The sequence below is a fragment of the Mirounga leonina genome, unplaced genomic scaffold, assembly GCF_011800145.1.
Source record: "Mirounga leonina isolate KUSES-001 unplaced genomic scaffold, KU_Mleo_1.0 Mir_151, whole genome shotgun sequence".
NCBI lineage: Eukaryota > Metazoa > Chordata > Mammalia > Carnivora > Phocidae > Mirounga > Mirounga leonina.
In genome coordinates this window covers 42,471,775-42,488,396 of record NW_023270377.1, presented here as the reverse complement: position 1 = coordinate 42,488,396, position 16,622 = coordinate 42,471,775, and the positions used below count along the sequence as shown (strand labels likewise).

Sequence of the window (16,622 nt, the reverse complement as noted above, 5' to 3'; positions counted from 1 at the left end):
TATTTATTTATTTATTTATTTATTTATTTATTTATTTATTTATTTATATTTTTAAGTAGTCTCTATGCCCAGCAGAGAGCCCAACATGGGGTTGGAACTCACAACCCTGAGATCAAGACCTGAAATCAAGAGCCGGACACTTAACCAACTGAGCTACCCAGGCACCCTGAAGGCTTAGACAATGTTAAAAAATAAACCCTTGGGAACCTGTAAACAGAAGAGGAATTACTGAGACTAGAAAAGTCAGGGTGGCGTTGGGGGTGGCAGAGTCGGCCCTGGGAGAAATGATCTAATATTGGATATGTATTAATAACAAGTTGGAATCTACTTGTAATAAATTTCAAATGATAAAAATAGTTCTAATATGATGATATGAATGACAATTGTGTGAGGAAGATTTCATTGACAATGAGGAATGTTAAACTTAGGATTTGTTACTGAGAAGGAAGTAGAGAATTAAAGACTCCTCTCTTCCTTGGGTTAGATCACTGCTGGTACTTTACATTGACTTGAGGTAGCTGGAGTTACTGGAGTGGGATGGCTGCTTACTGGGTTAGTAGAAAGTTATGCTAGTGGAACTTTTGCTTGAAATTCCCTTAGACCACCCCTAAAATTATTCCCAGTATATCCAACTCATGAAACAGCCAGCACCCCTCCCCCCAAGCCCTTCCCATGTTGAAATAAATAAATTGCTGTTTCTTCAGTTGAGCATGAGATGAAGTAGCCAGCTTGTGTTTAGGCACCAAGTTGAACAAAACCCACATTTTTTAAACAAAAAATCTCACTGCCCTATAGGGTGCTTCCACTATGCAAACCCTGAGACAAATGAAGAATCCATAACTTCATGTTCACTAATGGATTCCTTTCACATTCTCACTAAGTTCAGTAGTGGACAGGATGATACAAGCCTATGTAGAACATTTATGAGGCCTGAGGCAAGCACACAGACGGAGACCCCACATACCACATGTCTAAACATTTAACCATTATAAATCAAGTTAACAAACTGTTAAAATATATATAGCCTCCTGCCTTGACATCTAAGCTTTCATATGACCTAACTGGCCAGGTTTTAACTCCTCAAAGTTTCACTGGAACATGGTGGCCTGGAGAGAGCAGGGCCATTCTGGACCATTGCCCACACCCCGCTCTTCCACCTCTGTGAGGGGCCTCACTGACCATTGTGGCCCAGAGGCTTCTGCTTGTGCCTAGAAATGTTTGCACTGATGGTGCCGTCTGCGCTTGGGACTCTGGGAAAGCGCACTGCCTTGGCCCCACAGACATCTTTCTCTGTAGGGAGGGCCACCGCTGGAGGATGGCTAAAGGGAGTCTTTTTGAGTATGAGGTCCCAGCCCTCCTCCATACTAGCCTCTATAGTTTAATTTATACAATTAAATGCACATATGATATAATTATTCATTGTGGATAATTTCCTCAGATCTTTGTGTTATGGCACCTGTGTGTTCACCATCCAAAGTGTGAGAAACCAGGACTCCATAGACAGAGCAATGACACTCAGAATTGTCCATTCACTTTGAAAAAAGCCTACATACTTTAGTTATCACTTTACTGAACTGGAATGTGGATGGTGAGAAGTTTCCTCAGTGATTCAAACTAATTTCTTTTTTATTTTTAAGATTATTTATTTATTTGAGAGAGAGAGCAGGAGAAGGGGCAGAGGGAGAGAATCTTCAAGCAGACTCCCCACTGAGTGCAGAGCCCAACGTGGGGCTCAATCCCAGGACCCTAACATCATGACCTAAGTCGAAGTTGGACACTTAACCAACTGAGCCACCCAGGCGCCCCTCAAACTAATATCTAATGATTACTTAAAACCCCTGATGCAGTTGTGAGGCACATTTAGAATGAGATCCAGCAAGGAAGCTGACATATAATACACATGCCTGGAGAAAAGCAGCTCCGACAAAAGGAAGCATTATTAACTTTCAAAGCTCACATGGCCATCGGTCATGGTCTTTATTACTTTATCAGTGTAGTCCCAGCCAGGGACACTATTCAATTTCCCATTCCCAGGATCCATTCTTTGTAGACGGGGGAAAACATCATAGATAAGATGCACCATTAATGGCTGTGTTTAAAAGCCAGCATCTGAAATGATTATGGATTTAAAATATTCATATTTATGATATTTTTATTATATGGCACTGAATAATGTAGACGGATTGACTTCGTCGTACTTGTAAAGAAAAGCACACATTGGATAATCTGCTAAGAAACTGGAAAACTGGCAGAACTACTTGACCAGGCTCCTGGAAAAAAGATACACAACCTTATGAAAGGTAGGTATAGATGTCACCATATTCTTTTTCTTTCCTCTGCTCAATGCCTAATAATACACCCTAGAAATCTAGAATATTGTTAACAAATAGTTATGGCTTTTGACTTCAAAAGAAACCTCTGCTGAGGAGATATGACTGGGATAAGGCTAATTTTCATCTAAATTCCTTGCTCACCTCTTTTTTTAAAAAAAAGATTTTATTTATTTGAGAAAGAGAGAGAGAGTGTGCGCAAGCGTGGGGGAGGAGCAGAGGGAGAGGACCAAGCAGACTTGCCACTGAGCACGGAGCCCTGAGCAGGGCTGGATCCCAGGACCCTGAGATCATGACCTGAGCTGAAGAGTCGGTTGCTTAAGCTACTGAGCCACCCAGGCGCCCCTCCTTGCTCATCTCTTAACAAGCCGTAATCTATGATAATGTAGCACGGGGAGGACTATGTGGAATAGAAAATAATTAACAATAATCCATTCACTTAATGAATATTTGTTGAATACCTATCATGTGCTAGGCACTGGCTTAGATGCTGGGAAACAATGATAAAGGGGAAAATAACAGTACAATCACATGAGCGATAGACCTTAATCACAGAATCATAGGAAATAAATGGAGAATAACAACTATTCTCAGCCCAGTTTATGGCGGGGACTGCATGGAGGGTGTCCCATAAAAAGTCGACATTTTTAGTGTTATTCTTGTATTGACGTCTCTTTTGGAAAGTGTTGCTACTACTTGAATTGTTCAGAAGGAAATAAACTTTCTGTAAAAATGCCTGGGCTAGTTGGCCCGTGAGTAGTGTATCTGTGTTTGGGAACAGTGACCCTTGAAAGAACATCTGTTTGGCTATTTTGTTCAATGAAACTCAAATCGCCCAGGCTTTACTAACAGCTTCTTTGTGCTTCATGACTTTCCACCACATAAACAAAATTACTCAACACCTCGGTCTGTGGCGAGAACTGTCATTTATCAGTTAAAGCCCACTGACCAAGAGCAAACTCGAGCGGCTGCAATACCAGCTTGCCCATTCAAACAGTGTCCACATTTCCACAATGACTCTCTAGCCAGCTTTTTGCCAGAGAAGGACGTCTGGGAAAGCCTGCTTCCTGGGAATGTCTGTTTTACAGGGGCCACCGGATGCCTTCCAAATCTGGCCGTTTGCTAGGGGAAGGGACTGTGGCTTCGCGGTGGCTTCTGCAAGGAAAGATCGAAGGTGGGAGAAGCAGGCAGCAGTGGCTAATCTTGGTTTTGTGACAGCGCGTTGACTGATTTCCCGAGGGGGGGTGGGGGGGTTGCAAAATTGCAAAGCAAATCATTAGAATTAAATACCTTTTTTTTTACAAAAAAGTAAAGACCATGCTCTATGTTGCACTTTTGCAGATTACAGAACCTTAGTCAAAAAAGCTTTAGAAACTGTCTAAATCCAATGGTTTTCAAATGTTTTTTAACCTTGAAACAAATTCTTGAAAAGAAATTCACCATCTGGGTTCTAATCTGTAAAATATATAAAATAGAGCCATCTTGACTGAAGCAGGGATGGGGGACCCAGAGCTCCACCTTTCACCAACGCCCCCCCCCCCCAAATCCAGAGATGGCTCCCAAGGCACCTCTTTGGTTGTTGGGACAGTATGGGTCTAATGCAACTTCCTCCCTTCATCCAATTCTACAGCCAGGAACCCCTGAACATCTTGACCGACCACCTCTTTGTGGATAATGTGAGTCAAACAGCCATGGGGTGCTAGGGAGGTTTAGAATGGTGCCCCTAGGGAACTATCATTCATGATATCTTGGTTTGTTCTCAATCATTTAGTAAGTATCCAGTCCAAGTTCTGACAACCACAAAAGCAGACCGGAGGGGCCCAATGTGTGTGTGTGTGTGTGTGTGTGTGTGTGTGTGTATCAGATGGGGGGGCAGGTGGGGTGATAGTAGGAACCCAGGACATGTGATCCTATAAAAAGGGCATACATGTATGGTGTTTTGAGGTCTCAGGGACCTGGAGCCAGAGAAGGATGTGCTCAGGGGCCCTTGAGAGGGACCAGCCCCAGCCCAGCACTTTGGCAGGTGGGTAGAGAAGGAGAAGGAGCAGTGGTTTGTCCTAAGTCAGGTACCGTCTTTACAGATATTTCTCCACCCATGTAAATAGGTACTCTTTACAAAGGGGCAGCTCTGGAGGGCAGATCAGGAAGAACCACACCACATACCATCTCATTTGGTCCTATTAACAACCCTGTGAGTGCAGGTCAACCTGATCCCCATTTCATAGATAAGGAAATTGGGAGTTAGTGAGGGTAAGTGGCTTGCACAAGGTCAGCTGCCTGTAAGAGGCAGCCCCCAGCATGGTGCTATTTCCAATCCCCAGCTGATGTGTGCAGGAGTAAGGGAGAGGTCAACAACATTTCCTGAGAAAGCATTGTTTTACATTTCTTCTAAACTTTATAAGGCTTCTGGTGCGAGAGAGCTATGGGATCTCTGAGTGGGCGGGCAAAATGAGAACAGTAAGAACAGCAGCCGGAGTACAGGGGAAAGGATGAGATGCTACTCGTAAGGTCGCAAAGACATCCCTTCTAGGAATCCCAACAGATGCAGGGAGCGCGCTGAGGCGACGGGCAGGAGGAGGTCAGCGCCGCTTCTCCCGGTGCAGGTTTTATGATCCCAGACACAGCATGGCATAGTGGCCAAGAGCATGGACAGGGGAGCCAGACTACCATGGCTTGAATCTCGGCCTGACCACTCTGTGCCTCAGTTTCCCTACCTAAAATAAGTACACTAATAGTAACTACTTCATAGCACTGTCACAAGAATTATATACATCAAGGTCATTGAAGCTCTCGGGGCCCAGTATACAGTAAATGCCACAGGAGGATTTGTTAAATACATTCTTAATCAGGCTGTGAACTCCCGCCATGGATGCTCACAGATAAGCAACAACTACTATTTGAAATCTGAGAATGAGGTATCATATCCTAGCCTTCTGGTTTTGTTTTTTTTTAAAAAAGATTTTATTTATTTATTTGTCAGAGAGAGAGAGAGAGAGTGAGCACAAGTAGGGGGAGGGCAGGCAGAGGGAGAAGCAGGCTTCCTGTTGAGCAAGGAGCCCAGTGCGGGACTCGATCCCAGGACCCTGGGATCATGACCTGAGCGGAAGGCAGATGTTTAACGACTAAGCCACCCAGGCATCCCTCCTAGCCTCCTGTTTTCCTGACACTTTGGTTACTACCATCTCTGACCCTATGACTTTATGAACTCCGCTTTATTGCTAGATCTTCCCCAAGCTTTTTCCTGATTTTGTTTGATCGCTCCTACTGCCTGGCCAAACCCCTGATTCCTTTGCTCATCTTTCTGAGCCCACTTCATATGTTTTGTGACTTTTCAGTAGTTCCTGTAGCACGTGAACCAACTTTTCAGTCTGGTGTGTTTTAAATGTACCTAGGTGTCATATTACAATTCTATCAACAGGGGGAGCTCAAGGAATAGCTTAAAATAAAACTGAGCTAGCAAACTTGGGGAAAAAAAGGAAGAATAAAATCATTCTGACATGACTGCACCATTTTGTTATTAATCAGGAAATAAGAGGAAATACATTCAAAGTAATACACGTAGACAGTGTTAATAAGACATTGCTTGGTTATTATATAGTAGAAGATGATTTTATGTAGATTTCTTCTCTAGGGAAACCCAAGACTTTGATTGTACATTTATAAAGATGACAATGTATTGAAGAGTTGAGCTATTTAGATTTATTCCCGTTGATCTGTTTTACTTAAGAAACGTTCAGAAGCATTGTATTTAGCCTATCCAGACTTAGCAAATACTGCTCAGGGATATGACGCTGCATGAAATGTTTGCAACTCTGGCCAAAATTCCAGTGAGATGCATGAAATGACTTTTTATTTATAATGTGCTAATGTTTCAATTAGGAAGTTTGGAAGTTTATGGATTTCTATGAGGTGGGAACAATAACTCCTACTTATCTGGTTTACCAGAATCTCGTTAAACTCAAAAGCTCTGCTTCCGTTTGCCGCTCTGCCCTATGCCAAGGTCCTACCCTGGGAGGAAGGCTTAGCTCATCTTCCCTGGGGCTGTGATGGTGGGCAAATGCTCTTTAAGACACAGTTAAGGGAATGAAGAATTTTTGGAAGGGAAAATGTGGAGCATTAAACCTGCTGTGGTCAATCTCTGTGGTTTTATGGGGAGGGCTAGCCTGATTGCAGTTGAATGCTGGATTTATAAGGTGCTTTTTCCTTCCAAATAATTCAAAGCAATTTCTCTTAGAAGCTGTGACTCTAAAGCTAGAAGACTGAACCTATACCAGCCACACCAGAGATAAGTCTCACTGCTTTACAACAGCATTATGTAGGTGATCTTACACATATAACATCTCCAAGTGGAGAGCGTTGGGCGTTACTACCCTGATCTGTTAGAGGAAAAATATGCAGTATTTCTCCATTTGCAAAGGATCACATTTTCAGTCACTGTCAGAATGGACTTAAACCCAGGTTTTCTAATTCCAAATATGTAAGGCATAGGCATACGCCCTAGCATCTAGGCCAACTAAACAGGTGATCTCCAAGGCCACTTGCAATCCAGGATTTGACTGCTCTATCATTTACTGACTCAAATGCAAACACTTGGGTCACATCAGTGTGTGCTGTTAATCAGTTCATCCAGTGGAATGCAAACCTTACATGTAAGGGCAAGGTAATTGATACCATAAATTAATAGGACTGTTTTTCCCGTGTGATTTTCACATCATATGTCATGAAGTTTGAGACTTGCCTCTTCTCTGTAGAAAATGAGTGATTTTCAGGTGTCTTGTAATAGCGGAGGACTGACTAAAGACATTATGGCACACCCGTAAAATGCAATACAGCGCAACCACTTTCAGTGTTCTCCAAGAGTATTAAGGTTATGGAAAGCTGTCCACCTTACATTGTTATGTGGGGAAGAAAGCAGGTTATAAAACAATGTGTATAAATATATTTTAAAGTAATATATACATAGATAAAGGTCTAGAATGATGTGAACCAAAATGTTAATAGTTATTCTTTTACGAGGGTGTTATTACGGCATCTGGTGGCTCAGTCGGTTGAGCGTCTGCCTTTAGCTCCGGTTGTGATTCTGGGGTCCTGGGATCGAGCCCCGCATCGAGCTCCCTGCTGGGTGTGTGTGAGGGGGAGCCTGCTTCTCCCTCTCCCTCTGCCTGCCTCTCTATCTCTCTGTCTCTCATGAATAAAGAAGATCTTTAAAAAAAGAGGCTGTTATTATATGCAATTTCTGTTTTTTCCTTTTTAAGACAAAATTTCTTACACTGTCTGCAATTATCAAGCTTTAATTTGTAACCAGAGAAACACAAATTTGACTTTCTATAAAACTATAAAGGGCAGTTTAAAAGCTTTGTAAAAACAAGAGATTATAAGGTTACTTCCCTAAAAAATTATCTTATAGAAAACATTTTGTACCTCATTTCCTTTGCCTCCAGCACTGGACTTCATTTCCTTTGGTTGCTTTGCAAAAAAAGAATAACAGCGTTTAGATGGAGAAGCATTATCAATTAAACATCAAGTTGGTCATACCCATTATAGTGATTTTCTTGGCCACAATTTTGCCTTTTAGAACAGTAACCCAGATGTCTTCTAATTCATGGAAACCTAAGGTAGTTGCCTGGATTCAACAGAAAGAAGCTCTCTGTTTCATCTCATGGGATGTCACTTTAGAAACTTTCACTGAGGTAAGTGAACAAGTTGGCATGCTATTAAGACTATGTTTTTTAGCCGACATTTTGGAAAGAGGAAATCATGCTGGGATGTCTTAAAATCTACTCAGCACTCCTTTGTACCTGGAAGGTAGGATCTGAGCTAAGCTCTGATGATTCTCAATCCCTGTGAAACCAAGCCCAACACAGAAGCCTGGGAAAACAGACGATGGGATAGTGTGCCCTATGGCACAGGAAGCTACTAAATGGCAGTAGAGATGGACACAAAAATGGTCAGGATCTAGATTACTTAATTTAAAAAAGGGCAGACAACAATTTATATAGTGTGTACAATCTGATCCCACTTAAAAAGTACATATACATGTATGTATAAAAGAAGGAAAATCAAAGTAGTTAATAGTGTTACAAGGTAGTGAGAAACAGGTGATTTTTAATTTTTAAATTTTTGCCTCTCTGATTTTCTACATTTAATTTTGTATTAAAAAGCAATTAAAGTTATTATGCAAAAGATAATATATTTGAAAATGCTTTGCAACTAGAAGTGGATTGTAAAAAAGTAAGGTTTTGTTAATTTATATATTATACCTGCTGGAAGAAAGACCTAACCACTTTTTGGTATGTTCCTTGTTCTTTTCCACATGACTTTTTTGAGAGACAGACATCTCTAAGTTAAGGCCTCTCTTACAGCTTTACTTATTAGCAAACATTGTCCATTACTGAAAATTTCTTAAGGATAGAAATTGAACGTAAGCAAAAAGAGCACTAGTTATAAGGATGTATAATATATGACTCATCATTACACTTTATTTATTTATCAGTCTCACACTGGAGGGATTCAGTTAAAAAGAAATGTACTCTTCAATACTAAAGATCAAACAAAAACAAAATCAAAACCAAAAACCAGCATAAATTTGTATGGGTAGATATCTATTAACCTAAATTTTATCTTTTAAAAAGACCGTTTGAGGTTGATTCGGTGGTGCCCCAACACTCAGGTGAGGTACTTCCTAAGTGTTAATAAACCATAAGTAACCTGCGTCTGGCAAGAAAGTGGTAGAGTCTTTGGGAATCTAAGAACTATACAAAGAATTAGAAAGAAAGCAGGAAGAGAACTCTAGGTTAAGAGGAAGTGGTAAAAACAAGAAGCAACAGGGTGAGGCTGGGTCAGAAGCTTTCTAGACATGCCAAAGCAAACTGTATGCAACTGCCATACCCAGGAACATCCTACTTCCTCAAGCCACTCCTAAAATGAAAGCACCTTTGGCCAGACGTGTTGCTGGATATCATTTCTCGGGGAGATTTAAAAAATAAAATCAGGAATGCCTATCCATTATAAGACCAATTATCTCTGTCATCATTATCAAAATATACTGACCAGTTGCTGTCTATATTTAGGTACTATATCACCATTGTTGAGAACTCAGACTTCTGAGTTAAGGTTCCGTGTTCTTTCTGACATTTTTAATTCTTCAATGATGGCATGTTTTACTTCTCAATATGGCCCTTAATCTCATACAAGAAACCCCCCAAACCCAAAATACATTGACTTATAAGGCCTATTTGTGAAGATGTATCTGATTAGGGGAGGGGGAGAAATTTCTGTAATTGAACTCACCAAATGTCGAAATTCTACCGAGAGACTCCCGTTAGAAGATTCTTCAATGGACATGGCTTTGACATGAGTTCCACAAAGGACAAATCTTCGATTGCTACAGGGAATATCTTAGCTATTTACATGGTCTCAGATAAAATATATTTATGAGAACAGCAAAAAAATTCTAAAATAAATTTCTTACCTTAGAGTTGAAACGTTCCTGTAAAACCAAGGAGATTCCTTAAAATGAGCTATTTTATAGATCTAGTAAAAACTTTCTTTGATACTTTAGAGGATAGTATAATATAGTCATAAATTTTCATTTCAAGACTTAATAGTAAAATTTTTTAAAGTAAGTCTTCATTGGAGTTCTATTAAATGTTTGAACTTCAAAGTCAAATATTTGAAGTACGTTGATATGTAATGTTAGAGAAATACATTTAAAAGTTTGAAATTATTCTATAAAATGAGGAAAATTCTTTTTAAAAAGTCTCACATTTTCATGTTTCAAAATGAAATTAGAAACTTACTTGTCAATTGATGCTTTCACTTTTACCTGATAGTTTAGTTCTGGCAATTTTATTAGTAGTCTGGAAAGACACATAAATAAAGAATCAGAGGCAAAAATGAAAAGTGCCAAGAGCCTTTTTTTATTTAAATATTTAAATATATTTATGTCATATATATAAATCAAATTCAGGTTACCTCTAGTTACATGTTACTGTATTTTAAAAATATCCAATTCATTGTTGAATCACTATACTGCACACCTGAAACTAATATAACACTATATACTAACTATACTGGAATTAAAATAAAAATAATTAAAAATAAAAATGTCCAACTCTTCTTTAGTTTGTCATGTTACTGATGTTGACACCAGCCACTTAATATCGTATTGACAAACATTTGGAAAGTATTTTCAGCTGACGTGCAGTAGCTAATACATTGGCTAGGTCAGAAAAATAGCTATATATTTTGGCTAAAGCCCACATTTGGGTTAAATGTATAAATATAAGAAAAATTCTTTGCAAGTTTATTCATATGGCCCCATTTTATTCTCATACCATAACAAAAATTGTAAGCTTAGAAAAACTAAATGTCTTGATGATCACTGTTTTATGGTTAAAAATACTGAGAAAGACCAGGCCTCTGATGGAATGTGAAAAATTCCAATTCAAGTGCATTTGCAATCTTTAAATACACTATGAAAGTAACAGCAAAAATGTTCATAACTAGAAAAGATCTAACTCCAAACAAACAAGTGATTAAAGATCAGAGTAACAATTCCTTTAATTTCTTCTTCTGGTGTCAGCTCCTCCTCTATTCTTTTGCTTTCCCCAACTCCTTCAAGTTGGAACCTCTGATATACCCTCTCTGTGGGTTCAGTCCAGTTTCAGAAATATTAATTCAATCACTCACTCACTCATCCCAATCATGCACTCATCCCAAACCTCATTCATTCACTCAGCATGTACTGAACTCTTCATCTCCACCCAGTACAGCCCTAGGTATTAGGGAGCTGGTGTAGTGAAGTGTAGGGAAGGGAGAAGTGTGGACATGGCTACATGTAAAAGGAAGAAGTCCAGCTAAATATAGTAGATGGAATATGGAGAATGGTGATAAGCAACTGATGGGCATTAGAGAAATATAATCATAGATGATAGCCCAAACAAAAGTGTGGGTAGAATGTGACAGAGGTTCCTTATAAATTCTGTATGAAGCACCGAATTGGTTTTAGGGTTCAGAATGTGATGTGTGTAGTTGTTAGCAGTGAGGGGTGAGGAGGTCACGTGAAATAGGGTAGGAAGGATCATAGATCAGGATCTGATTCACAGGAAGATGCTGATGACTAAAGGGAGTTCCATATGACCCCTTCCTTTGAAACAGGAAATACTATGGTAGGGAGGGGTTTTAGGGAAAATCTTGAATACTAAGTAAATGATCATCTATCAAGACAGTGGAGATCAGGGCACAGAGAAGAAGGACAGGGACCCAACCAACAGGTGGAAGAGAAAAGCAGGAACACTCAAATCAGGGACTAATGGTCAATGTCCCAGTCATCAGTTCAAACAACATGCAAGGTGATGCCCATTTGGGGGCCTCTTCTACTCGGAACTCTTGGCTGAGCAATCTCTACTCATCTCTCTTTTTGTCCCAAAGAGCATCTTAGACTTATCATATCATCTATGGGGGTGCCTCAAGGAAAAGTAGGATGCCCATCACCCCTCTACCCTTTAGTGTTACTATCTTCTGGGTTATATAGAGATGTTGGGATGAAGAATGAACAACTCTTGAAAATCATGAAATTTTAAAAGAGAACCTGGTCTCTGGCTTTTGTTCTTGGTTCCTAAGTCTTGCTGCAAAATTCACGCAAAGGAAACAATTAAGAATTTCATGTAAAGTATTTAAAATGCACACTGAAGAAAGTGCCACCTCTTTAAAAATGGAGTTCTGAGGTGACGGATGTTAACGAAACTTTTTGTAGTAATCATTTTGCAGTTTATGTAAGCCAAGTCATTATGCTGTACAGCTTAAACTTCTATAGTGTTGCTGCATGTCAATTACATCTCAATAAAATGGAAATGAATAAAATAAAATAAAAATACAATTCTGCTAGTGATATGGGATCAGAAAACCTATCATGGGGCCCTAAATCACTATGTGGCATCTTCACCTCTTGTCCTGGTCAGAGGTAACTTAATTAGGAATTTAAAGCTTGGGAGCCTTGGAGATTGATGCATGATGAAAATCTTTGAAATCTCAAGCTCAAATTCATGATTTTAAGTGTCATTAGGGAAAATGATACATTTTGGTTACTCATGCTAATGGAAAGGATCAAATGCATAGACAAAGCAACAACTCAAAAGCCATATGTCTTTAAATCCGGTACATAGTAAGGATATATTGAAAATTACAGTGTTGAGAGTTTTCATGGAAAATCCTATAAGCTATTTGCTCGGCAATCATAGGGGATGAATGTGCCACTATTATTTCCTGGGTAAGATATTCAAAGCCTTCCATATTCTGTCCCCAATCTATTCAATTCTACCTCTCCCTGCTTCACTTACTTGCAAAACAGACCCAGGAAGTCATTATTTCTGTAGTCTCGCTCTCCTACAATCCCACTTTCCCTCCTCTCTCTGCTCCTCCCTCAAGGTCCTTCCTCGAAAGGACCACAAGACTTCTCCAGACTCTCTAGTCTTCTCCCAAGTTAATCTTTTCAGCAATTGATCCCATGATGCCTGATACTGTGATTCCATCCTTTCATGCTAATATCCCTCGTGTCTTCATCTTTACTGTCATATTCTTTATAAGCAGGGCCCTCATATTAACATTTCTGAGGGTATCTACCATAGCTCAGTGCTGGGCATGCAGGAGGCACTTAATACAGAAGAGTTGAATGAAAGTCCCTAGGAGAGAAATTGGTCTTATTTAAACAGTGGCTGTGGCTCCACAAACAGAGGAAAAGATAGAGCACATTCTGCCTACCTTAGCTTTACAGTGAACTGAATAAGAGTTTTAAGTACCATCGGTCTCTGGGGGTGGGTTGGCATGCATGGCTGTCGCTCAACCACAAATGAGCTAGATTAAAAGGAAATAAAACACGTCATTTGAAAGCATTGAAAATATCGACAGGCTGAAAACCACAGAGAAACAGGATGCTGTCCTCTTAAAAAATCCAAATTTTCTACATTTACAAGACATTCAAACCTCCGTTACGCTCAAATCTTTCTAAAGACTGCTCATAGATAATTACCAGGAGATGGAAAAAATGCCTAAAGATTGTCCTTTAAATAATAACAGTAAATAATTCTTGTTACCCTTGAGTCGAGAATAAAAGCCTATTTTTATCATACTATTTTATCATAAAGTAAAAAGTTAATTTCATGCCATCTTTTAACTGGATATTAGAAATCCTGGTACATAGTTGTGGTTTTTTTTCCCCCTTTGGATGAACTTATACACATAAACATGGCCTCTACCCTTCATTTCTTGGATATATACTTAAGAAGAAATTGCTGAAATCCTTTTCTAAAATGTGAAAAATGAACTTCAGCTGGATGTTGTGCTTGGCTCATAGAAAACTGAATCAGCTTTTGGGAGAGGTGTTGAATAAATAGTGAAGAGCAGAAATGTTTCTAGAACTCTCTGGAGCTTTATTCACTTTACCCTGAGGTTCACTGTTTAACACTTCCCTACCTTCCTTCACCTTAACACCAAAACCCCAGCCAGGGTGTCCTTACAACTCCACAGGACTGAGGCCGCCATGAGACATTTAAATTTACTTACTTCTTAAAAAGGTTGTAGATCAAGAAGGTGACTCTTTCTAGCAGATGTGCTCTTTGCATGGGGATGGGGTCTCCTTCATATGTCATTTTAGTAGACTGTTCCTCTAATTTCTCCAATTGCCTTCTGAGTTGAAACAGACTTTCTGCCAACAGTGTGAAGCTATCAAACAGCAAATGAAAATCAGCAGGTAGTTTTCCCACTTAACAATCTACCATTCTGGGGCACCTGGGTGGCTCAGTCATTAAGCGTCTGCCTTCGGCTCAGGTCATGATCCCAGGGTCCTGGGATCGAGCCCCGCATCGGGCTCCCTGCTCTGCGGGAAGCCTGCTTCTCCCTCTCCCACTCCCCCCTGCTTGTGCTCCCTCTCTCACTGTGTCTCTCTCTGTCAAATAAATAAATAAAATTAAAAAAAAAAAAAGCAAGGGGCCTTTCCATTAAAAAAAAATCTACCATTTTAACTGTTAGCCACATTAGCAAGCAATAAATTATTAAATAATTATTCAATTAACAAAATCATTCACTTAATTCCATTAAAGGTTAGTGGCAGTTCTTTATGTTTATTCCCCCAATCCTTTTTTTCCTCTAAGATGCATGACAGATGGAAAATGTTTTCAATGTTTTGTCATTTATACCTGTAGTTATAGAAATCATTTATAAAATTTTGTCAACATCAGGAACCAAATCCCTTTTAATGTTTGTTTAAAAGTCTGTTAAACATATAGATGTTAAGGATATGGCACTCATTAATGGATAAAGAAAGAGCAAATTTAAAACTTTAAAGATACATGATATGAAGAATGTTATGTACAAGAATACTAAAGAAAAAAAAACAATATGAAATTTTTTATGTTTTTCACAAAACATATGTTTTTTACAAATCCTAAGTATTGGCCAAAAATGATCTGTCTGGAGAAAGGTACAGGCTTAGAGTTTTACTCACTATGTGGTGATCTCACCTTGGAAATGAAGGTGGGAACTTGGGCCCGAAGTCTAGGGAAGAGACAGCCTGAAACGGACACCCAAGGGACCATCAACTAGAGAAGAGGTGGGATGTCTGGACAGACTTGGTAAGTCCATCTGGCCCCGACAGCAGCTCTTTCTACTTAGAAGTTTACTCCCCACATAGTGCTATAAAAACATCTGTCCACCCCCCACCAATTTTGGTATAAGCACTGTTATCTGCTAAGTTCTTGATTGCTTCCTTTGTTGTTTATTATTTTTATTATTATATTTTATTTTTATTATGTATTTACTGTTTATTATTACAGTGAGGTTAGAGAATAGAAGTATCTCCCCAAGGACACTCAGTACGTTTTAGTATATGTGGAGCCGAAGCGAGCACACTCAGTATGTTTTAGAAAGAGCCCAATTCCTTACTGTTCTGGAGAAGAAGGCCCGGCAGGGCAGAGGTTTCAGTGCAAATGGCCCCAGTTATGACATATTTCCATTGAACTGAATTGTACCCTTTGAAAGCAATTTTAGATTTCAACTGAATGTTTTCCTTCTTTTTCATTATTTTTTTCTAAGTGTTCTTTCAATCAGATATTTTTATGTCGCATGGATGAGGAAAACCCTATCAACATTTGTTCTTGTAATACAAAGGGTAATATCTGCATATGATTGCCTATGTGCATGCATTGGGGATGTCAGGTCGTAGGAGCCATTTGAGATTTTTCATTTAAATACAAAAATAAATCACTCTGTTGAAAACACAAAACCAGTGTTTAATTCCAGCTTCTTAAGATATACCTTTAAAAACTGAGATATCTTTTCCCAAGCTTTTGAAGCTAGTGCTTCTTACGTCCCTATAGAAAGTTGTATTCATTGCTGGTTTCAAATATTCATTGGAGTCTTTTAAGGTTAATATATTATGGGAGAGAATTAAGCAATTCTTATGCATTCTACAGATTTCTACAGATGCTTTATTTTTGGCCCCAGGGGAATAAGAGTAAAAATACGTATGGTATGCATCGATTTTTTCTCAACCTTGGAGTTCCCAGCGGCTAATAAACCATCAATAACCTCAATGAATTTATGTTTTGGTCTGAGCCTGCCTTCTCTGGCTGAGCGAAACTGAAGTTTTGTACTTCCTGTGGTTTTCACTAGAAACTAAAGTCAATTCGTTTTACCAGTTTTGAAGCTGGTCGAGCCCATTGTGGAGCGGCCCGCCGATGCAGGCGATCTGCTGTCTCCTCTTCCAGTCCTGCAGCTCTTCCATCAGCATGCTGTTCATTAACAAGTCCGTTTCATTTACTATTTGGGTCATCTTACTGAGGGCTTCCTAAAAACAAAGGTGACTACTGAAAAGATTTTCGTGAGATACAACCGAAGTCACTCGTAATTCAACCCGTGAAATGATTTGTCTGACCTGGGGGATAAAGGCTTGGTTAAAATTCTCACCAAATATTTTATCAAATACTACCTTCTATTTATCACAGCACTGCCTTTTCCAACTTTCCATATTAAATTCTTATAATTAAGTAATGTTATTAAAGGAAAAAGCATGATCGCAGTTAACAATCTCATACCATCTCATAATATCATTGAATATCATCTAGTACAAATTCAAATCCATTGAATTTGTAACTCCTGTGACAATATTGGATCTTCTAGTCATACAGCCATATCTCTGCTTTTTAAAAAGACATAAATTAAATTTATATTCTTATAAATATATGCATTTATTCTAAAATGTGGTGACTAAAATTTGAGCCTTTCTGTGTTAGTGTT

General features: G+C 39.2%; 1 protein-coding gene across 1 annotated transcript in view; it reads right to left on the bottom strand.

The window, feature by feature from the left end:
- STAT4 (signal transducer and activator of transcription 4) overlaps positions 1-16,622 on the bottom strand; it is a 91,317-nt gene that overhangs the window by 13,004 nt on the left and 61,691 nt on the right. Inside the window, exons 8-14 of the mRNA XM_035007507.1 lie at positions 16,022-16,173; positions 13,893-14,051; positions 13,092-13,184; positions 10,130-10,189; positions 9,802-9,819; positions 9,621-9,714; positions 7,752-7,796 (exon numbers count right to left, since the gene is read on the bottom strand). Coding sequence (XP_034863398.1) covers positions 7,752-7,796; positions 9,621-9,714; positions 9,802-9,819; positions 10,130-10,189; positions 13,092-13,184; positions 13,893-14,051; positions 16,022-16,173 — 621 coding nt within the window. The remainder of the gene's footprint in view (positions 1-7,751; positions 7,797-9,620; positions 9,715-9,801; positions 9,820-10,129; positions 10,190-13,091; positions 13,185-13,892; positions 14,052-16,021; positions 16,174-16,622) is intronic.